Source organism: Endocarpon pusillum (genome assembly GCF_000464535.1).
Source record: "Endocarpon pusillum Z07020 unplaced genomic scaffold scaffold7152, whole genome shotgun sequence".
NCBI classification, from domain to species: domain Eukaryota; kingdom Fungi; phylum Ascomycota; class Eurotiomycetes; order Verrucariales; family Verrucariaceae; genus Endocarpon; species Endocarpon pusillum.
In genome coordinates, this window is record NW_006916635.1 from 105,140 (window position 1) to 123,998 (window position 18,859).

The 18,859-nt window shown below is 50.7% G+C and overlaps 6 protein-coding genes across 6 annotated transcripts in view; 3 read left to right on the forward strand and 3 right to left on the reverse strand.

The window, feature by feature from the left end:
• The window catches only part of EPUS_07190 (uncharacterized protein), a gene marked incomplete at both ends in the record, with an annotated part of 1,936 nt that extends 443 nt beyond the window's left edge, over positions 1 to 1,493 (reverse strand). The window contains 3 exons of the mRNA XM_007807558.1: positions 26 to 804; positions 886 to 1,295; positions 1,444 to 1,493. Of these exons, the coding sequence (XP_007805749.1) occupies positions 26 to 804; positions 886 to 1,295; positions 1,444 to 1,493 (1,239 nt within the window). The remainder of the gene's footprint in view (positions 1 to 25; positions 805 to 885; positions 1,296 to 1,443) is intronic.
• Positions 1,494 to 2,101: 608 nt separating this feature from the next.
• EPUS_07191 (uncharacterized protein) lies at positions 2,102 to 4,278 on the reverse strand (the record flags this gene model as incomplete). Its single annotated transcript, XM_007807559.1, has 2 exons — positions 2,102 to 3,916; positions 3,967 to 4,278. 2 exons carry the CDS (start codon positions 4,276 to 4,278, stop codon positions 2,102 to 2,104), a joined length of 2,127 nt encoding a protein of 708 aa, XP_007805750.1.
• A 501-nt stretch (positions 4,279 to 4,779) lies between these two features.
• Positions 4,780 to 9,276, forward strand: EPUS_07192 (uncharacterized protein; the record flags this gene model as incomplete). The annotated part of the gene is made up of 1 exon (XM_007807560.1): positions 4,780 to 9,276. One exon carries the CDS (start codon positions 4,780 to 4,782, stop codon positions 9,274 to 9,276), a length of 4,497 nt encoding a protein of 1,498 aa, XP_007805751.1.
• A 1,848-nt stretch (positions 9,277 to 11,124) lies between these two features.
• Positions 11,125 to 11,910, forward strand: EPUS_07193 (uncharacterized protein; the record flags this gene model as incomplete). The annotated part of the gene is made up of 1 exon (XM_007807561.1): positions 11,125 to 11,910. One exon carries the CDS (start codon positions 11,125 to 11,127, stop codon positions 11,908 to 11,910), a length of 786 nt encoding a protein of 261 aa, XP_007805752.1.
• A 1,500-nt stretch (positions 11,911 to 13,410) lies between these two features.
• EPUS_07194 (uncharacterized protein) lies at positions 13,411 to 14,202 on the reverse strand (the record flags this gene model as incomplete). The annotated part of the gene is made up of 1 exon (XM_007807562.1): positions 13,411 to 14,202. One exon carries the CDS (start codon positions 14,200 to 14,202, stop codon positions 13,411 to 13,413), a length of 792 nt encoding a protein of 263 aa, XP_007805753.1.
• Positions 14,203 to 15,886: 1,684 nt separating this feature from the next.
• EPUS_07195 (uncharacterized protein) lies at positions 15,887 to 17,406 on the forward strand (the record flags this gene model as incomplete). Its single annotated transcript, XM_007807563.1, has 5 exons — positions 15,887 to 15,966; positions 16,038 to 16,664; positions 16,711 to 16,839; positions 16,914 to 17,229; positions 17,344 to 17,406. 5 exons carry the CDS (start codon positions 15,887 to 15,889, stop codon positions 17,404 to 17,406), a joined length of 1,215 nt encoding a protein of 404 aa, XP_007805754.1.
• Between the last annotated feature and the right edge of the window lie 1,453 nt (positions 17,407 to 18,859).

An 18,859-nucleotide genomic window follows, 5' to 3' on the forward strand; every position in this document is an offset into this window, starting at 1 on the left:
GCGGCCGCGAGAAGGAGGGGGGCACTTCCAACTCCTGTTTCCCGGATCGGTTGTGGTTACCCTTGTTGCTGCTGCTGCTGCTGCTGCTGCTGTTGTTGTTGTTTAGGGGCAGGGCATCAGCCAACAGGTCGGCGATCTCGCCCGCAGAAGCGGAGCCGAGCTTCGCACTCGCCGCGCTCAGCGGATCCAGCGCCCGCGTCTCGGCATCCAGGCTCTGGAACAGCACCCCCTCCCTCACTCCGCCCTGGCAGAAGCGTATCTCCGCAATCTCCGGGATGGCGAGACACAGCACGTTGACCAGGAACGCGACGGCGGGGACCTGGGCAGCGCGCCGTTTGGAGACGCGGAAGATGCTCTCTTCGCCGTGTTTGTCGGCGCTGCTGCTGCTGCTGCTCTGGGCGGCGATCTCCTGGATGCGGGTGACGGATTGGAAGTCGGATTTGGAGACGCGGAAGCCGTTGATGAGCGGGATCGGGTACGGGTTCGGCTGGGCCTGCGACATGAGCAGGTAGCCCCAGCCGCGGAAGCCGCCGCCGGAGAGGTAGAGCGTGTAGCCGCCGTTCTGCGCCGCGGAAGTCTGGAGCGCGGAAGGGATGGAGAGGGAGGCGTAGGCGGCGCGGAAGGAGGTTTGCATCTCCGAGGCTAGGGAGGCGTGGGCGGCGGAGCCCCCCGGGTCGTGGGATTTGAGGTAGCTGAGTTGCCGCATCAGGGCCGCGGCGCCGTAGGGGAAGCTGATCGAGCCTTGCGGGTCGGTCTGGATGGTGCCGGCGTGCGAGCTCAGCCAGGTTAGTTGCGTACTGCCGCCTAGAAGTAGAGAAACTCAGCTCTCCACCCATGAGACGAAAGGGGAGGCTTCAATCGATGACTGATCGAGTAGATACATACCTCCCAGATCCATGACCAAGCCCTGCACGCCCTGAAAACTACTCGCCACCCCCATCGCCCCGATCCTTCCCTCCATCTCCTTCGCCAGCATCTGCACCCGCCATCCCGTCGCTTCCCGGATCTGATCCCGGAACTCGACCGAGTTGATCGCCGTTCTCGTCGCCTCGGTCGCTAGGACCTGGATGTTTGATTCCGGGACCCCGAAGTCGGAGCACGTGATCTTAAAGCGAAGTAGGGCTTCGACGACGGAGTCGATGGTGGATTGCGGGATGGGGATCCGGAGGTGAGGGTTGCTGGGGTTGCTGTACTGCGCGTCGTAGAGGGAGACGCCGAGGCGGGATTGGAAGACGGTGGGGAGGGAGCGGGCGGTGGGCGGGGAGAGGTCCGAGATGGAGAAGCGGATGCCGTTGCTGCAAGGGGTGGGATGGGGAGTAAGATGATTGTGTATTGGAATCGGTTATTGGCTTTGGGACGACGGGAAAGAGGAGAACAAGATCAAGGCGGATGGGGTTGGTATTGGTAGGGAAGGAAAATGGAATGAGAAGGGATGTCACACACCTGCCCATATCCACAATCCCGTGCAGATGGCTTGGGGAAGGGGGAGCCATGTTAACCCACCGGCGCTGCAAGCGGACAGTTGAGATCGCTTTGGCAGAGTATGAATCTACAATATAGGAGACGATATGTACTGGGCTTCAGCTTTGGATTGAGACAGCTGTATGTTGAAAGCTGGTTGGTGATTCATCCGTTCTGATGGCCTGGAAACTGAAACTAGGATTCTGTATAGATATCTTCTTGCAGGATACCTTTCCCGGAGATTGCACATAGGATTGCACATAGGATTGCACATAGGATTGCACATAGGACTGGTAGCGTAGCTGATGGTGCCTACGTTGAGTGTGGAAGTTGGGTCACAAGTGCAAACTGCCTGTTTAGGAATTGATTCGCCCATTCTTGGCAGGGGGTTGGAAAGCCGGCGTCACTGCAGTGGTGAGATGCAGGGCTGCTGCTGGCCTTGCAAGTTCACCAGAATCAGTAGCCAGGCAATAGGCAATACAGCTTCCTTGCCAAATTCTAGTCGGTCTATTCCAACCAAGCTCAGCCTCTATGAACCGAGAACGGTAGCTCGTTCTCCCGGAAGATGGACAGAACACATTGTTTCGCATACCAACCCACCTCAACATTGGCCACTTGATCTCCCACGGCCGTTCGTGCGTCATGACATGTCTCCATGCTCCAGTAGATGGCTTTGATCCTCATCTGGAGGATGAAATGCGTCTCCAAATGCCGAGTCATCCATCCCCTCTAGATTCAGATCTCCATGCTCGTCCCCGAAATCCACCAAGTCATGCCCAGTATCATCCAAATTCGCATCAAACCCACCTTGTCCAAGATCGAAATCAGCGGTATTCATGTCTTCGCCCTCACCCAGTTGCCCGCCGGATGGTTCAGCAGGCGTTAGACCTTGGGTGGCATGCGCTGTCGGAGAATGTGCGAAATCTGATGCGGCAGGCGGGCCAGCCCTTTCTGTTACCGGTTCGGGCACCTCAATTTGCGCCTCAGCTAGTCCTGGCGCATCTTCTTTCCTGATGTCTGCATTTAGGTCATCTACCATCACCCATTCACTGCCCTCATTCTCCACCGTCTGTGTTTCGACTTGTCGATCATCGTGATCAAGGCCGGCCATTTCAATATCAACGTCCATATCATCGAGTGAGGGGACTGTAGACTCTTCCATGGTGGTCTCTTCTCCTGCTGGTGGTTGGTTTTCAGGTCTATGCCCGTTGGTGACTGACTGTGATGTTTGAGGTGCATTCGCGCTGGGGTGTTGCAGCTGCTCCGCCTCAGGTGATACCCTCGTCTCAGTGGTGTTGGAAGCTTCAGTATTTGAATTATTTGTCTTGTTCTCGATAATAGCATTTTCCGGCGTTGGCTGTCTATTGGAAATGACGGCCGTTGGCGTTTGAAGCCTTTCTTCCAGTCCCCCTTTTTGAACGCACTCAACAGCCGAGACTGGCTTGATCTTCTTTCCACTGGCAGTCTCGACATCTCGAACAATATCGTCAATGTTCGCTGTGGCTCTCTGTCCACTTTCTGCCTCGCTATTCCCGAAAGTACTCGGCTGGCCACCCTCCGCAGTAGCTGCCCGTAGTTTCTTCTCTGCGCTGACCAGGGACAATGATCTGTCAAGCTTGGCCATTCGTCTAGCATGTCGTTTTTTCAGGTGCTCCAACTCGGCCTCCATTTCTGCTACCTTCTTCGCTGCTTTTGCGGTGAACTCCTCTGCCTTTGCAACTTCCATTCTGCCAACGCTGAGTCTTGATGCATTCGCGGGCGTTTCCTGAAGCACCGACGTAGGCGTGTCGAAAAAACCACTGGTTAGCGCTTCAAGCTCACCTTTGCGACCTAAACCCAGATCTGTAGGCAGAATTTGCTTCATGGCAAATGGAGAAGACATGATCTCTTCCATCCACTCGTGATGTTGCTCATATCGCATTCTGCTGATCTCTCTTGGAGTCATAAAATCCAACATGTCACCTCTAGATACGTCTTCCTCCTCTTCTAGTGTCGGCTCCAATGCGTTGCTGGGCCCTCGACGGTGCTGATTACGCTCAGGGACGCTCTTGATTGGTGCAGCGCCCATCTGGATCTGTGCAGCAGCAGCTGCTGCTGCTTGTTGTCTGGCTATCATGTGTGGCGGGTATTGCAGGCCTTGCGAAGACGGCATATTGATGGTTGGCCAATTGGCCTTATCATGAAGCATAAACTCTTTCCTGGCCAAGTGACCCTGACTTTGAAGAAAGCGACGTTGGCTCAACGCTGTCTGCACATTGGGCTGCAAAGGTAATTGACTGGAAGGTATGACATTTTCTCGATCCGCCCGGGAGTAGTGTATAATCCACAATGACGGGTCGCAAGGAGGGGCGTTGGAGTTCTTAGATTGTGTCAACCGGTATCTTTTTCTACAGTGGGCTGTGAAGGGTTCGTTTGGCCAGTGATAACCCCCTCGATGTAGCCACATTTCGACCATCTGTGGACCTATCAGCCAAAGTCGTTGGACTGCCGAGAAGACATGCATACATAGCCATTGTGCTCAGAGTTAAAAGCATGTTCTGCGTCACCCCATACATAGCCATCACTTGCGAAGTTGGCCCCTAGGTAATCGAGAGGTTGCCAAACCAGCAGTACGGTTCCATCTGGCGGGGCCTCGAGGAACTGCCAGACAACGGGCTGTAGGTCGTGTACAATCTTGGGAGCTTCTGTGAGGTAGCTGACTACAGTATCGAGTGACATTTGATTCAAGAAGGGGTATCGATACTTGGAGACCAGGTGCAGGTGCGGAAGCAATTCACGTGCCACGCCGGCCGCGGGATCGCGCAATGGTTGCTGCATTCTTGAAACCTGTAGCAGATGGGACAGTACTAATCGGAGGCCTGCATCGTGGCGATTCGGGTAAGTTATGATGTCCTGCAGCAATGTGGTTGGTGTCCAGTGCTGGTTTTACCTTATACTACTACCTGAGCTCCTTCGAGGCGCGTTTGCTTGGCAGTGGATGCCCCGGAAGTTGCCGACGAATTTCCTCTCAAGCCTCTAATAACCTACACCCGCCATGATACGTAACAGACGAAACCCTGCAGCTGCAGCTGCAGCTGATTGATGCCTGATCTGATTTTGATTATTCATCGGCTTAGCGAGCAAGCCTTCAGGTAAGTCCTTGGGGAGACTTCGGAGATATGGCTTTCCATCTACATAACACGTACGGCTTGAACTCGCACTCTCTGGAAAGCTAGTACTATCATTTTGGTTATTCACTTCCATTTCAAGCTCTTTGCGAATCAGCCACATTGGTTTCACTTAGGTGCTCCATACCTAAAAAGGTCTTTATCTAGCGACATGGCACAATCGAGTCAATTTCTTGCTATATGGTCTGCGGCCAAGAAGCGGTATGCCGAGGTGACAGGGATGGATATGGATGGTGATACCTTTCCACACCCGTCATCTATACGTGATCTCCAAGCCTCTCTGGACAAACAAAATGACAAGTTCGAGGATTTTAGGAAGAGGCGGGCCACAGTCTTTGACGTTTTGGAGGGAGCTTGTAAGCCTATTGAGCTCGTCAGTAATATAGCAGCCGGCGGGGCCGCCATGGCATTCCCTCCGAGTACCCTTTGCTTCGGGGCTATCACCTATCTCATTAATGCCGCAAAAGGAGTATCGGCATCCTACGATGCTATCATTGATATGATGGGCACCCTCAAGGATTTCCTAGTGCGATTGACGCTGTATGACCGAGAACAGCTTCCAACCGAACTTCAGGAGAAGCTTGCTGAGATCCTTGCCACTTTGCTGGAGGTGTTCGCGCGATCTACGAAGGAGGTCAAAAGGGGTGTAGGGGGAAGGCTTCTTTCCATGGGCAAGCATGTGCTGCGTGGAAACGACAAAAAGCTTGATGACCTTGTCAGCAGGCTTGATAAGATGACATTGGGTGAAAGCCAGTTGGTTGGCGTAGAAACGCTCACAGAAAGTAAACGGACAGGCAGGAAGGTCGACGACATCTCGGTCACCCTGATTGAAACGAAAACCAGTATTTCCCAAGGCAACCACAAAATAGGCGAGCTCAACGCCAATGTGCTGAACGTGCGAGAAAATGTTGGCACCATTATGGCGGTCCTAAACGAGTCCAGGGCAGAGGCGAATGAAGGAAGGGACAAAAAGCATATTGACAAGGCAAAGAGCATACTCGACCCTTCACCCAACCCAGAAGATATCTACACCGCCATTGACAGAACTCGAGTTCCTGGAACTGGTGACTGGATCAGAAAGGAGGCATCGTTCCAAGCTTGGATGAATCAGGACAGCCCGGTGCTCTGGGTCAGTGGCATCCCGGGAAGTGGGAAGAGTTATCTCTCTGGGAACATGATCTCATATCTCGCTCGAGAGCACCCCCAACGTGTTCAACATGCGTCACACACGTCCGTTGCGTACTTCTTCTTCAAAGATAACAACCCGCGAACGCGAAGTTTCAAGCAAGCGTTGAACGATCTTGCCTTCCAGGTAACGCAGAACGACCCAATATACGCCAAGTACATTGCCTCCAATTTCCAGTCGGCTTCGGAGATTGAAACACTGCAAAGCAAATGGCGACGGTTGTTCGTGGACTATTTTGTCAAGAAGGAGAAAGTGGACAGCAAGGTTTATCTGGTTCTTGATGGCGTTGATGAGGCTCTGGATTCCGAGCGACAGGAGTTCTTAGAGCTTCTTGTAGATCTCAAAGATGCCAGTCCGAGCATGTCCCGCACCTCGAGCATAAATTTGGTAATGGTCGGTCGGCCACAAGTCATCAAAGACATCAACGAAGCTTTGGAGGGATCGATTCCTACAATCTTTGTCGATTGGCGCAAGAACAATCAAGACATCATCAACTATGTCAGAGCAAGCATCAAAAAGTCCAAGGCGCTGAAGGCAACGCCGAAAGATCTGCAAGAGGAGATCATGCGAACTCTGGTGCAAGGTGCAAATGGTATGTTTCTCTGGGTGGATTTGATCATGCGAGAGTTGAGCAAGAAATCTCATGTGGGAACCATTCGGAAGAGTCTGCATCAGGCACCCAAAGGCCTCCGGGAGATGCTACGCCACGTCTTGGAAGGCTTCAGTTCCAGTCTTACCGAGGAGGATGCCGCTGATCTGAATTTGCTTCTCATGTGGGTGACCTGCGCTGCAACACCATTATCTCTGGGACAACTCGACACGATTTTAAAGCTACAGTTGCCCGAGGGAGAGGTCGTGTTGCTACTGGAATCAAAGCTTCGCAAGCAGTATGCCTCCTTTTTCACCCTCGTTCGTGAAGATGGTCTTTCCACCGCGGATCTACAGGCAGGGGGGTTAGCCTTGGCGTTTAACGAGGACGCTGGCCAGAGGAACGACGAAGAGGGACTCGATGATGTTGAGAACGATACCGACTTCGACTCGAATCGTGATACTACAATCGTCACGTTCTGTCACGCTTCAATTGGTGACTTCTTCCGTGACAAGAGTGAAATGAAGGCTCGATCCGGACGTGAAGACCCTGAAATAGGTGTCAACATCGTTGAAGCCAGAATCTGCACACTGAAGACCTGTCTAAACTTGATTTGCGATCCAGGCCTGGCGAAAAAGGCCGAAGACTCTGCATCTTCCATTATGCTGCAGTATGCAAAATTGCACTGGCATACTCATCTTAAAGAAGCTGTACAAGTTTTGGATGATGTAGTCTCAATGGAGAAAATAGAGGTTGGGAATCTACTGCTTAAAATGCTACGTGATGAGGCCGTTGTTTTTAAATGGTGTGGTGTACCGGCGTCGTCATTTTTTACTTTGGAAACCCTGAATCCCATACGCACGTGGCTGGAGCATTCGGACGTACTTGGTCGACTAGCTGAAGGAGACCGTCTATGGGTAGAAACAGCGAAAACAAATCCGGGAGAGTACTACCGTCCGACTGCTAAGGTGTTTGCAACACAATGGCTGGAAGATGCGTTCTGGGTCCCTAAAATATGCATGCTGGTCGTTCATAACATCCTAAATATCCTCCACGACCGCACGGACAACGATATGCCCAAGCCACTTGAGGCAGTCCCGATCTCTGTCATTTTGACCGCTGCGGAATGGCCACAACTTGAGAAGACAGCATTATGGCATAGAAGGCTGGCCATGTGTCTGCGAGAATACAAGTACTATGATGAAGCAATGGAGCACTTTCAAGTAGCATTAGATATCGATCCAGGCATGTGGCTAGCTTACGGCGGCATGGGGACGACTTATGCAGCCCAGAAAAAGTATAAAAAAGCCATCGAACTACAGAAACTATCGGATTCACTCATAGAAGGGTTGGTCTCAGGTAGGTTGGAGACGAAATCGAAGGAACAAGACAGCAGATCCGGTCTTACTGCCAGTCGAGGGATTGCCAACACCAATATCGCCAGCTATTACAAGGCAACGGGCGATTCTAATAATGCCCTGAAATTTTACAGGAAGGCATTCGAGTTCCAAAACCTAAACTACGAACTTGCATATAACTGCATCGAGATACTTGCAGATAAGAAACAAGGCTCTCATGACATTATCCAACTACTGAAAGGAATGCAGGACATGGTGCCTGGCAGAGACTGGTCAAGGCTAACAGCCATGATCTGGCAGTACTTTTGGTGGGATGAGCCATTCTTCATCACTTGCAAGGAGACAGCCGAGGTCCTTGATATATTGCCCTGGATGATAGAAGTTTACGAAGTCGCAGCATCAACAGCAAGAAAGAATCGCAACTCAGTGCTAGCTCTATCTCTAGAGATATGTATTTGCGAACTCTACCAAGCCGCCGGTTATGCGGAAGAGAAAGTGGTTCGCATGTGGGAAAGGATTCTGAAAGTAACCAGCAATCCCGGCGCCATGGAAAAATCGGACATGCAGGCCTGCAAAGACTACGTTGTCACCAAATACGCCCCATATTGTCTTGAAATGGCAAGGAAGCTCGGAAGCGCCACGCCTGAAGCAATGCAGTGGGTCGACAAATTAGAAAAACTGTGCAAGGTCAAGCAGAAGCCTACAGCCGACGCCCCGGAAGTGATTACGACTAACACCTCTGCCGTATATCTGGGGCTATGGTATCGTGAGACTGGTCGTGGTGAGGAAGCATTTGCATGCTTCCAACCTTTCATTAAGGAAGCCCTGATGATTCTCTCGGATGATGACCCGGACAATGATGTAGGTGGCTTTTATGACCTGGCTCATGCATTGGTGGCAGCAGGAGATGAGGAGAATACTGTAGCTGCTCTGCAATCCCTCCAGCCGCAGTTGATCGATGAGAACCAGGAGGATGGAAATGCTAGTGCTGATGTCGAGACTGACAGTAGCGTTGGCGAAGAAAATGATAAAGGTGGTGATGATAGGGGCGACAGCGAAGGGGGGGAGGGAGAAAAAGCTGAGCACAAAAGCAGTACGGATGAAGACATCAAAAGTACTCATTCAAATGAATCCTCCATGGACCAAGATAGCGCTGGCGACGGCGTCAGCCGTAACGAATTTCCCCTGTCTGAACTCATGAGCCGCTTGGCGAAGGCATCACCCGACGATCTTTATGAATGGCCATGGTGCTGTGACGGACCCTGCGGTCGCTCGTTCCCAATTTATGCTGAAGCAAATTTGTGCCGCATGTGCTTATTAGATATCTGTGACGACTGTCTAAAGCTGATCAAAGGTGGCGATCCGCGAGCGAAGAAGATATGCAGTCCAAACCATGCTTGGCTGCATGTTGATGCTCCAGAGCAGGAGGTGAGCAAGGGCCAGATCTTGATTGGTGGGAAAGCCATCCCGTTTGAGGAGTTTAAGGAGCGGTTGAGAGTCAAATGGAAGGTTTGAAAGGAAAAAGACTAGAAACACTCCCCCCAGGAGCGCCGAACGGTTTCAATCATGGACCACAAACCTATTGTTGTCAATCCGGATTTTGGGAGGTGACTTATTCCTTGCTTTGGACACCCTGTCATGCGGCCCGCAACAAATAAAAAGCATATGGGCGGCTGGCGTGCACCTAACATCCAACAAGCGGTCAAGATATCTCAAGCATTCAGATTTGAACAACGGAAAGGTCGGACCTTCTCAACAGCAAACCATGGCGATAGCATGCCATATTCTATTTACATAAGCAACGTACCGAAGGGGACACTGCCTGTGCCCAAAACCTGCTGGGGCGCCTGCCTGCCTGAACCCAGAATCCTACCTCTACCTAGCGAAGGATACACATGATGGCAGGCAAAGGCGAGCATAAAGAGAATCATGAGGTTCAGCAGTCGAAAGTTTGACAGTGTCACGTTCATTACTAGCACTCGAAAAGCGTCCCTTGATTTTAGGGTAGAAGAGTCTTCCAGCATGCAAAATGATATTTACCTCCATGAACAAGCTAGTAATTCTCATGAATCTGTCTCGAAGGGCAAATTACTCAGCGTCTCCTTATACGCCTTGATAACTTTCGGACAGAATGAATCTGCAGGTGTATGCGTCCTGCTGTCAAGTCCTCCACTCTGACAAAGGGGGGAAGGAAGGCCTTCGGATTTGTCGACAGAGCTGTTGACTATTTCCAGTGCATATCTCCTCGTTTACAATGTGCAATCTCCTCCGAATCTCCCTTGCACCAAAAAAAATATATATACTCCGCTTTGGCCGCGTAAACATCAGGGGTTGAAAACTATAACCTCCAGACCCGGCGGGCGTGAATCCAAACAAGCACGTACAAGAATGATTCCAAGTCGTACCGGTATGTGTGCGCAGCCTTCTGCAGCACCTGAACGATGCTGAACTCCATCGTCCCGGTCTGGTGTCTCGCTCCTGACCGTCCGCTGCCTGGGCCACGTCAAATGCTACCAGAGACTTAGATATCCTACATTTCGCTGGCTGTGGCGACAGTAGTTAAAGGCCATGTCTTGTCACAAGCTGGTGATCAATTGGAGTTACTGGCGAATCCTCCAGCAGATGATCTTCCTTCCTAGGTACCAGATTGGCAAGCGCAATGGTGGCCATTGAGGAGGGATCTCAGACATTACGTGTTCGCGCTCGTAAGGAGGACGAAGTACAGGCGCGTGGGCTTCCCCATTACGGCTCCCTCTATCGGTATCTCAATATAACCGACGCTGCCCTCTCAGCCATTGGTTTCGTATAGCAAAGAAGACTCTGAAAGATGCTGAAGTTGAATCTAATCTCCGTCCCGAGTTTGGTAGTGGATGGAAAGGTGTCTGTGATGGAATGTGCGGATTTGGCTGTTTAGTCTGCTGATTTTACAAGACTTTTGGGACACTGGGCTACTATAAACCTCCATGAGATGAGATATAAGATCTCAGAGTGATGAAGATTGCGGGCGTGGACTCGAGGCCGTTCCGGATACTTATCGCGTCCTAACGCGCTATACCTGAATAAGTAATGCAAGGGGCATAAGCGACATATCAGCATCATAGAAAGAAATCCACCGACGAGGAATAGCACATCGTTAAGATCCCTTATCAAAAGCCGCTTCTGCTTGTGATGACAATGAGCCGACTATAGCCTTCGCTTTCTTGCAGCTTTGCCGAGCTACCTTTACATATTCACCGATGAGAACAGCGTAAGAGCTAGGTAAGCTAGAGCCTAGTTGTTCTCTCTTGTGAAGCTTAAGAGGTACGGCCTCTTTATACACACCTCCTCGCACTACACCACTTACTAGATACCTCCTATTCGAAGATGCCAACATATGCTCTACTTGGAGCTACAGGCTCAACCGGATCAGCGATCTTACGATGCTTCCTTTCGCAGCCGCCAAAGTCTCTCGCACTCAATATCTTCGTACGATCCGAACCCAAACTCCGCAAATTGTTTCCAGATCTTGAGAGCACGACCGCCTTTAAGACTAATATTATCGAAGGCATACCAAGTGACAGTACCGCAATACGAGAATGTCTAGAGAATGTCGACGTAGTGATGGCATGCATCGGGTCGAACGAGAGCAAACGAGGCATGTCCCTGAGCTACGACACCGCCACCGCCATTATCGACGCCCTAAAGTCGAACCGAGAGACTCGAGGTTCTGCTTATAAACCTCCAACAATAATTCAACTCCGGAGCGCCTCGCTGAACCCGATATTGAGCGCTGCTATGCCCTGGATCGCTCGGAAAATGGCAGGCTTCTGCTTCCACTACATCTACGAGGACTTGGACCGAGCTTGTAAACTCTTCGCCTCTTCCGCAGCAGATTCGCCGGGGTTGCTAGATTACATCTTTATAGACCCGCCATCCATTCACGACGCTGATGGCACGATGCCGACGGGGTACAAATTGATTCTAGACGAGAAGCAGGAAGGAGCGCTAAGCTATGCGGATCTCGGAGCAGCATTTTGCGAAGTAGCGGAACGGAGAGAGGAATTTGCTGGAAAGGGTGTTGGTGTCACGGCGACAGGCACTGTGAATTTGACCTGGGGGACCTTGCAAGGGTATATGGCTACAGGTGCGAAATCGAGGATATGGGGTTGAATTATAGCAGCTCTGACCGTGGTCTTATACTGCTAAATGACACGAGGTACATATGAAGCGCGAGAGGATCTTTTCGGAGAGAGTGCTGATGCACTCCTCTGTTCAGCGCTGATTAACCATTTCTCGCTGCCTGCATCAAAGTGCAACTTAGACTCCGAATTTCATGCAGCGTATTGCTCGCGCCGTTGCAAGTCTCGCAATGCTGCAGGAGGTGTCGCAGGAGCGTTATGTGCTCACACCGATCAGCATGAGACTTCGTGACGACATCGCACAGGCAAGCCTCGCTCGTAAGTACTCCGGCAAAATGTCAGCCTACGGTTGCAGATGTATCACGAGTTGCTCTCTAATCCAAAAGAAATGCTTGACAATGTGCGAGCACCATGATGAACCTGAACAACTATTATCAAGAGCATAGCTACACGTCGCCGACGGATGTGAAGAACACCCAAGCATATTCACGAGCGCTTTCAAGGACATCGCCTACTTCGAGTGGCTCACGAGGTTTCCAGCACTCTACACAATCTTCAACAAAGCCATGGCTTTCGCACAGCCTAACAGGCGTGGATGTGATCGCAACCGCCTATGCGTGAGACCAACTTCAGCCAGGTCCGGACGGAGTCACAGTTATTGACTTTGGCGGAGGGAAAGGACATGCGCTAAAGGAAGTTATTCGTCATTATTCCAATATCTCAAGCCACGCCGTCCGGGAAGACCTATAGAATGTAGTGCCGACTGCACTCCCGTGCTTGCTGCAGCCGTCAAGGCCGATTTCTTGGAGCAGGATCAGCCTGTCAAGGGTGCGGCAGCGTACATGTTTCGCCACTGTTTCTGCGATTGGGCGACGAGTACTGCTTGAAGATTTTGAAGACTCATTTTCCGACGATGCAAGGATATCAATCAAGGCTCTTGCTGAGCGACTTGGTCATTCTGGACGAGGGAGCATTTCCGTCCAAGACATTGCGGGACATCAACATGATGCCATGCAGTGGAAAGGAGAAGGGTGAAAAGCAATGGCACGCGCTTCTCGACAACTTGAAGGGCGGGTTCCGCATTCTTAATGTCGATTGCAAGGAGGATTCAAATAACAGTCTCGTTGAGGTTTTTCTAAAAGATTAGATAATTCACAGCTCGAGGTAGGACGGAAGCTTGCCTTCTTAATATCGATTGCAAAGAGGATTCGAATAATAGTCTCGTCAAGGCTATGCTGAAAGATTAGAAAATTCTTCCAAACTCAAGACAGGGGCGGCAGCCTGATTTTTGTTATTTCTTCCTCTGACATGTTTCGGGTTGCGGTCGTGTCTCGTACAAGCTTCCGGGTTTTCATGTTAGATGAAGGATGGCATGGTATGGCGTAGAGGAGCATTGCCTGCAAAGATTCTCGAAATTTAGACATTGCTACGATGCAACCTATTTTCGAGATGACTGCGTCTTTATACTCCAGTGTGAGAGTACACGGGCAGATCTAGCTTTCACACATTGCGTCGATTTGACCCTTAACGATCAGACCAGTCCCGCCGAATGAAAGACCCAGTACAGCGGTGGTAGTATGGTCCATACACAACCCCTCAGTATCGCTAACGGCGCCTTGAAATTGATTCTTGTCTTTCCGGTCGGGACCACGCTCACGCCCACCCAGTCCCATTCCGTATCGGCTCTATCTTTCGACCCGCATTCGATCATACCCGCGGCCAAGTCCAAGTAGCTCAAAAATGTTTCGTCCCTCTCCGTAGTCACTGCGTGACCCGACTGCTTGTCGTGTACGAGCCCTCCCGGCTGTACAAAAATAGCGGTCATCCACGAGCGGTGCAGCGCGTAGTAAGCTTGTGCGCGTTGAAGGTCGGCGTAGATGTGACTGAAACCAGTCCAGACCAAGTACCGCGCCCAGGTCGGGGTTTCGCGGCAGAGACGGTCATTGATGGTTCCGCTGCTGAGCACAATGATCCGCGGCAGCGCCGCCGAGCTCTTCTGCACACATCGGATGTGACTCAGTGCCGCCACGACCGCATGCCCTGTTTCCAGCGCAATGGAACATCCCGGCGTGTTCTCTTCCGTCGCGATGCACGAGAAGACTGCATCGCAGGGAGCGATACATTCAGCGAGGACGGGAATGTCGTTGAGTGACGATTCGAAGATTCTAACGCGCTTGTTGTCTCGAAGCTCCGACGACTGCCCGTGCAGCTTCTTCGCGGAGCGTACGAAGCAGCGAACTTTCACAGAGGAGTCTTTCAGCAAAAGAGTGAGAATGGCTTGACCCGTGTTGCCGGTTGCGCCGAGAATAGCGAAGGTAGGCATGCTGTTGAGTCTCTGCTTGCACTCTCTTCCACAGAATGACCCGCTTGTCGATGTTCATAATTGATGTACCCATGCATATCAATCTGTTTCCTCAACTCGTGACGTCGATCGGAGCTCACATGCCGATGCTGCAGTCTGATTGGCTGCAGCTCTTGACATCATCAAAGTCTACAGGTGTGGCCCTTGATGAGGCATTGGGGTCTGGATACATGAGGCGATCAGTGTTTTGGCTATGTTGTCCATGATACCGACGTCATTCGCGTTACAACTCACTCGCCAGATCAGCAACCACTTGCTCAACAGTATCCAAGCAGAGCCAGGAACAATGCTCGGGGCCTAGACGCGGCTCTTAATATGCTGGAACTCGTGTATGATCGCAGGGAGTCCAAAGCGTTGGGTCTTTTTCTCGTGCGCTACATGGAGCAGTTCCGTTTGATCTAGCATTGGATTAGTCCGGTAAGGTCCACTTTCACTAACAAATCGATGCTATAATCAACGACCTAGAACAACTCTGTGCCCAGCGAGCCAAAAGACACCTCTCTAATACGTCAAGCGAATCGCTCAATTGGTATTGGAGCAAGCTTGCTCCGTACTACGCAGCTACTTCAAGACATTTCGCAGTTAATTTGACACGAAATGGTGATGCCAGCAGAGATTAGAAAGAGGTGGTCACTGTTGTGGAGGGTGGGCAGTCCTACTTTTTTTGGCATGTAGCTCTAGGCCGTGATCAGAATTCGCCCTACTCCGTAACCTTCCCAATATGAAAACCATGATCACACAAATATACCATGGTCACTTCTAGAATGCAAAATCGACAGTCCAAGCTGAAAAAAGTAAAGCGTTGCAAAAGCACTCGATTGTGTGAGTAAAGTACTCATGCTATACATGAGATATGGCAGAAGGATAAGGTGATGTACTAACATGGTTCCGTTCTGACAGTAAGTGATGAGATAGACCACCTTTCTAACCGAAGGTCTTGCCTAGACACTAGGGCGATGTCTAACCAGCTTCAGCTGTTGGTTATGTTTCAGGTGCTGTCTCCAAGCGCCATTGGTCTCGAAGCTGAGCGTGTGTTTTAGTTCGACCCGCTATTTTGGTACCCCCGAAATCTCGGAGAGATCCACCCGAAAGTTCTGCCTACATCTTCTCAAGTCTGCCCTGAGTGGACAGAGTAAGATAACTTTCCGAGCTACAGAAACAGCACCTTATCGAGGATGGTAGGCAAGCAGTATTGAAATATGTACTTGGCAGCATCTTCACGACTCTCGAACGAGGTAAGATCTGGATCACGACATATTTAGCGTACTTATGATCCTATTGTACCACCCACCCCCATTGGATGGCACCTGCTTATGGCACCTGCTTATGGCCTCAGCTGCTCACAAATGATGCAATTGTTGCTACTGCGAGCTTCAAGCTTTGTGAATCGCGCAATACATCTCTTGAGATGGTGCATATCATGCGCTGATCATCGAGGAGCTGAAAAAATACAAAAACAGTATGCAGCCCAACCTATGTACCCGTCCTGACTTGCAAAATAAAACCGGCGAGGAGGTATCTTTCATTCGTTCCATCGAAATCAAGAATTTGCATCAGACGGCTATACTTGCCTCGAACCACGTACAACAAACCCACGTTTTGAATCGAAGTCACTTGACAATTCAAGCTCGCCTGGTGCTAAGAAATGAGAATATCTCTGATTCTCACAGCTCTTGGAGCGGCCATTGTACAAGCAGCATATCCAGGTGACATTGTGCAGTATTGGTCGGTCCTCCAATGAGCCTTCTGGCTACAATCGTGGTTTGAGGTGAAGGTGCTTACCTGCAACATAACAGGGTCGACCAATCCGCTATTCTGGTCAATGGTTCGATAATTGGAGGACTATCGTCACCACCATCAGGATGGTTTGAAGCAATCGTTCAGGGCGCCGTTTACATTGCGGCACTCGACAGCCGAAGTGAGGCGCTCGCCTTCCAACAACTCGCAGTCTCCCATGCCGCCCACGACAGCCTAGTTTGGATCTTCCATGGTACACGCTTGTACGCGACTGTTGACTCAAAGTTAAAAGCTGTACTTGCGCCGATTGGAATCAACCAGTCCTCTGTGGACTACCAACGCGCCACTAACATTGGACAAAAGGCTGCGGTGAACATCACGAGAGCGCGCAGCGATGATGGCATCAATTATTTCGTAGACTATATCCAGCAACCTGCGATTCCAGGGGTTTATGAACAAACTCCGGGTGGCTCGCCCATCCCGGATACTCCACAGGCCCGGTACCTTCGCCTATTCGGTGGCCTTGGTGATGTGACACGTTTTAGGGCACCACCTCCGCCATCCATCAATTCCTCTGGCTACGAAGACTTCCTACTATATGTGAAGCAACAAGGTGCACGAAACTCAACATTTCGCCGGTCATATGATACGGAGACAGCTTATTTCTGGCGAGAGTCCAGTCCAATGTAAGAAAGACTCTGCCTGGGTCAGCCCGATACTGATCTCGCCCAGAGGGTGGAACAGACTTGCGCACGGCGTTGTAGGCAATTCTCTCGCTACAGACGTTGTTGCCTCTGCGAAGTTTTATGCGCAGTTGAACTACGCCCTCGCGAATGCAGCTATTGCCGCCTGGGACGCAAAGTGAGCGGAAGCCTTATTTTATCCCTCTCGAACACCGTGTCAGTACGAGAAAGTGCTGACAATACTTCATCCAGATTCTTTTACAACACATGGCGTCCTGTGACCGCTATTCGAAGAACCGACATCTGGTTGCCCAGTGGCAGAAACGTCTCCGATCCAACCTGGACACCACTTCTCACTCCCACGCCAAGTCATCAAGAATACTTATCCACGCACGCGACATTTGGCGGTGCCGCAGCTGCCGTGATACGAAATTGGAACGGCGGCGACGCGATCAATATCACGCAGAGCAGTAATGTCACACTAGACAACATTGGCGTCATCACTCGACGAATCACAAATTTGTCGGAGGCTGCCAAGGAAAATGGTGATAGTAGGGTCTTTGGTGGTGTGAGTCTTTCCCTCAATTCCGCAATTCACAGCTCTATAGGAAACTCACTGCTAACAAAATATTCCGGGGGTATGTAGATACATTTCCAATTCGCTTCTGACGTGGGGAGACAGGTTGGTGATTCTGTGGGACGTGAAACACTTAGGCTTTTTGACGAGAATTGGGCCAAGTTCTAATCTGGGCCAAAATCCCAAGCTTGAGACAAAGCCGGGAGGTAAGGTGCCCTCCAAGCGACCAGTACTCTTGTACATACTGAGTACTACTGGTGCAAAATCTGCTCTGTCCATGCATGCATGCATTGTGAAACCAAACCCGATGCGATTTGCGCTCTTGAATCGTGGCCATGTCTGCGGCTTTCAAAATATGCCCTCCAATATACCCTTCATCCACTGTGCTAGAATACTGGCCGGGGGGTAATCGGACCGAAGGACCTCCGGACATACATAACCCCATGATTCGGCCCGGAGGCCATTAGAGTTGGTGAGTCGGGTACGCACGGAGTAAATCATGCGAGGCAGCCGCGTAGAGACGGGATCCTTATATTTTTAGTTTATACGCAAGAACCGGGGGCTAGTAAAGAAAAAGTATCAAACCGGGACCCACTATATAAGTAAATTCTTAGGTAGTATCGTCTCCGACCATGTCAAATAGATACCAGTTATGGAGTAATAGTATAGCCATACGGAGTGAGTGATGCTTTGTTACGAATTCCTCCTCCTGGCTCAGTCAGATGCAGCCAAAGAATTCGGGATTTTTCTTGTTATTTAGGTACTTGAAGCTGACTCGTTCTTGTGCCATGCACGCATCAAAAAGGTACAGTATTTAGCAGCTTGCCCGCGATCGGTTTCGGATGGATCACCCCGATCATGATGTGAGGACGACGACGGCGATGATGCCTGGCTGGCAATGTGCTTGAATGTGGGTCCAAGGATTTATTTGTCATGCTCTTGTTGAACCAATAAGTTAGGATGATGGTGCCTGCAGGATCTTTCCAGCGAGCGAGGCTGTGTGACAGCGATCGTGAGGTGAGGTAAGGGCGGAAAAGAAGAACCAGATAGAGGATAGAGTAGACAACATGCGCACTTTGTGAGAAATACCCTTTGGTTTTTGCAAAGTCTAATCTGCGAACCGCCACTGGATTGTATAGTATATATAGATATAGATAGAGATATTCGGTTCTCGGCTTCAATCTCCTGGCTCCTTCGGCAAATTTTATACCAACGTCCATTCTCATAGTCAGCCAAGCGCAGCTCTTCGAACAAGAAATTCTCATACTCGCTCTGCCTCGTATTGGCATGATACAGGACATCCTCCCTCGGTAGTCTCAACGACTCCCTTGATTGGAGTAAAGCTCCTGACAGCTGTCCCTCGACATTGTGGGATCCCCTCTTGAACCTTCCAAACAAACTCCCTAGAGCTGGGTTGTCACGTGTTGCTGGCAACCCCCCAATCCCTGCTTGGAGAAGTTGGCATCCCTGCAAAGCTGTCATAACTGGCTGGAGACATTGAAGGCCACACATATATGCCCTTCTCGCCTCCGATCGTTAGGAAGTTTCGGCAGACCAGATCCCATGGATCCACAAAGAAACTCAACTTGGGTTTGTTAGAGGATGTAGCAAATAGCGTACG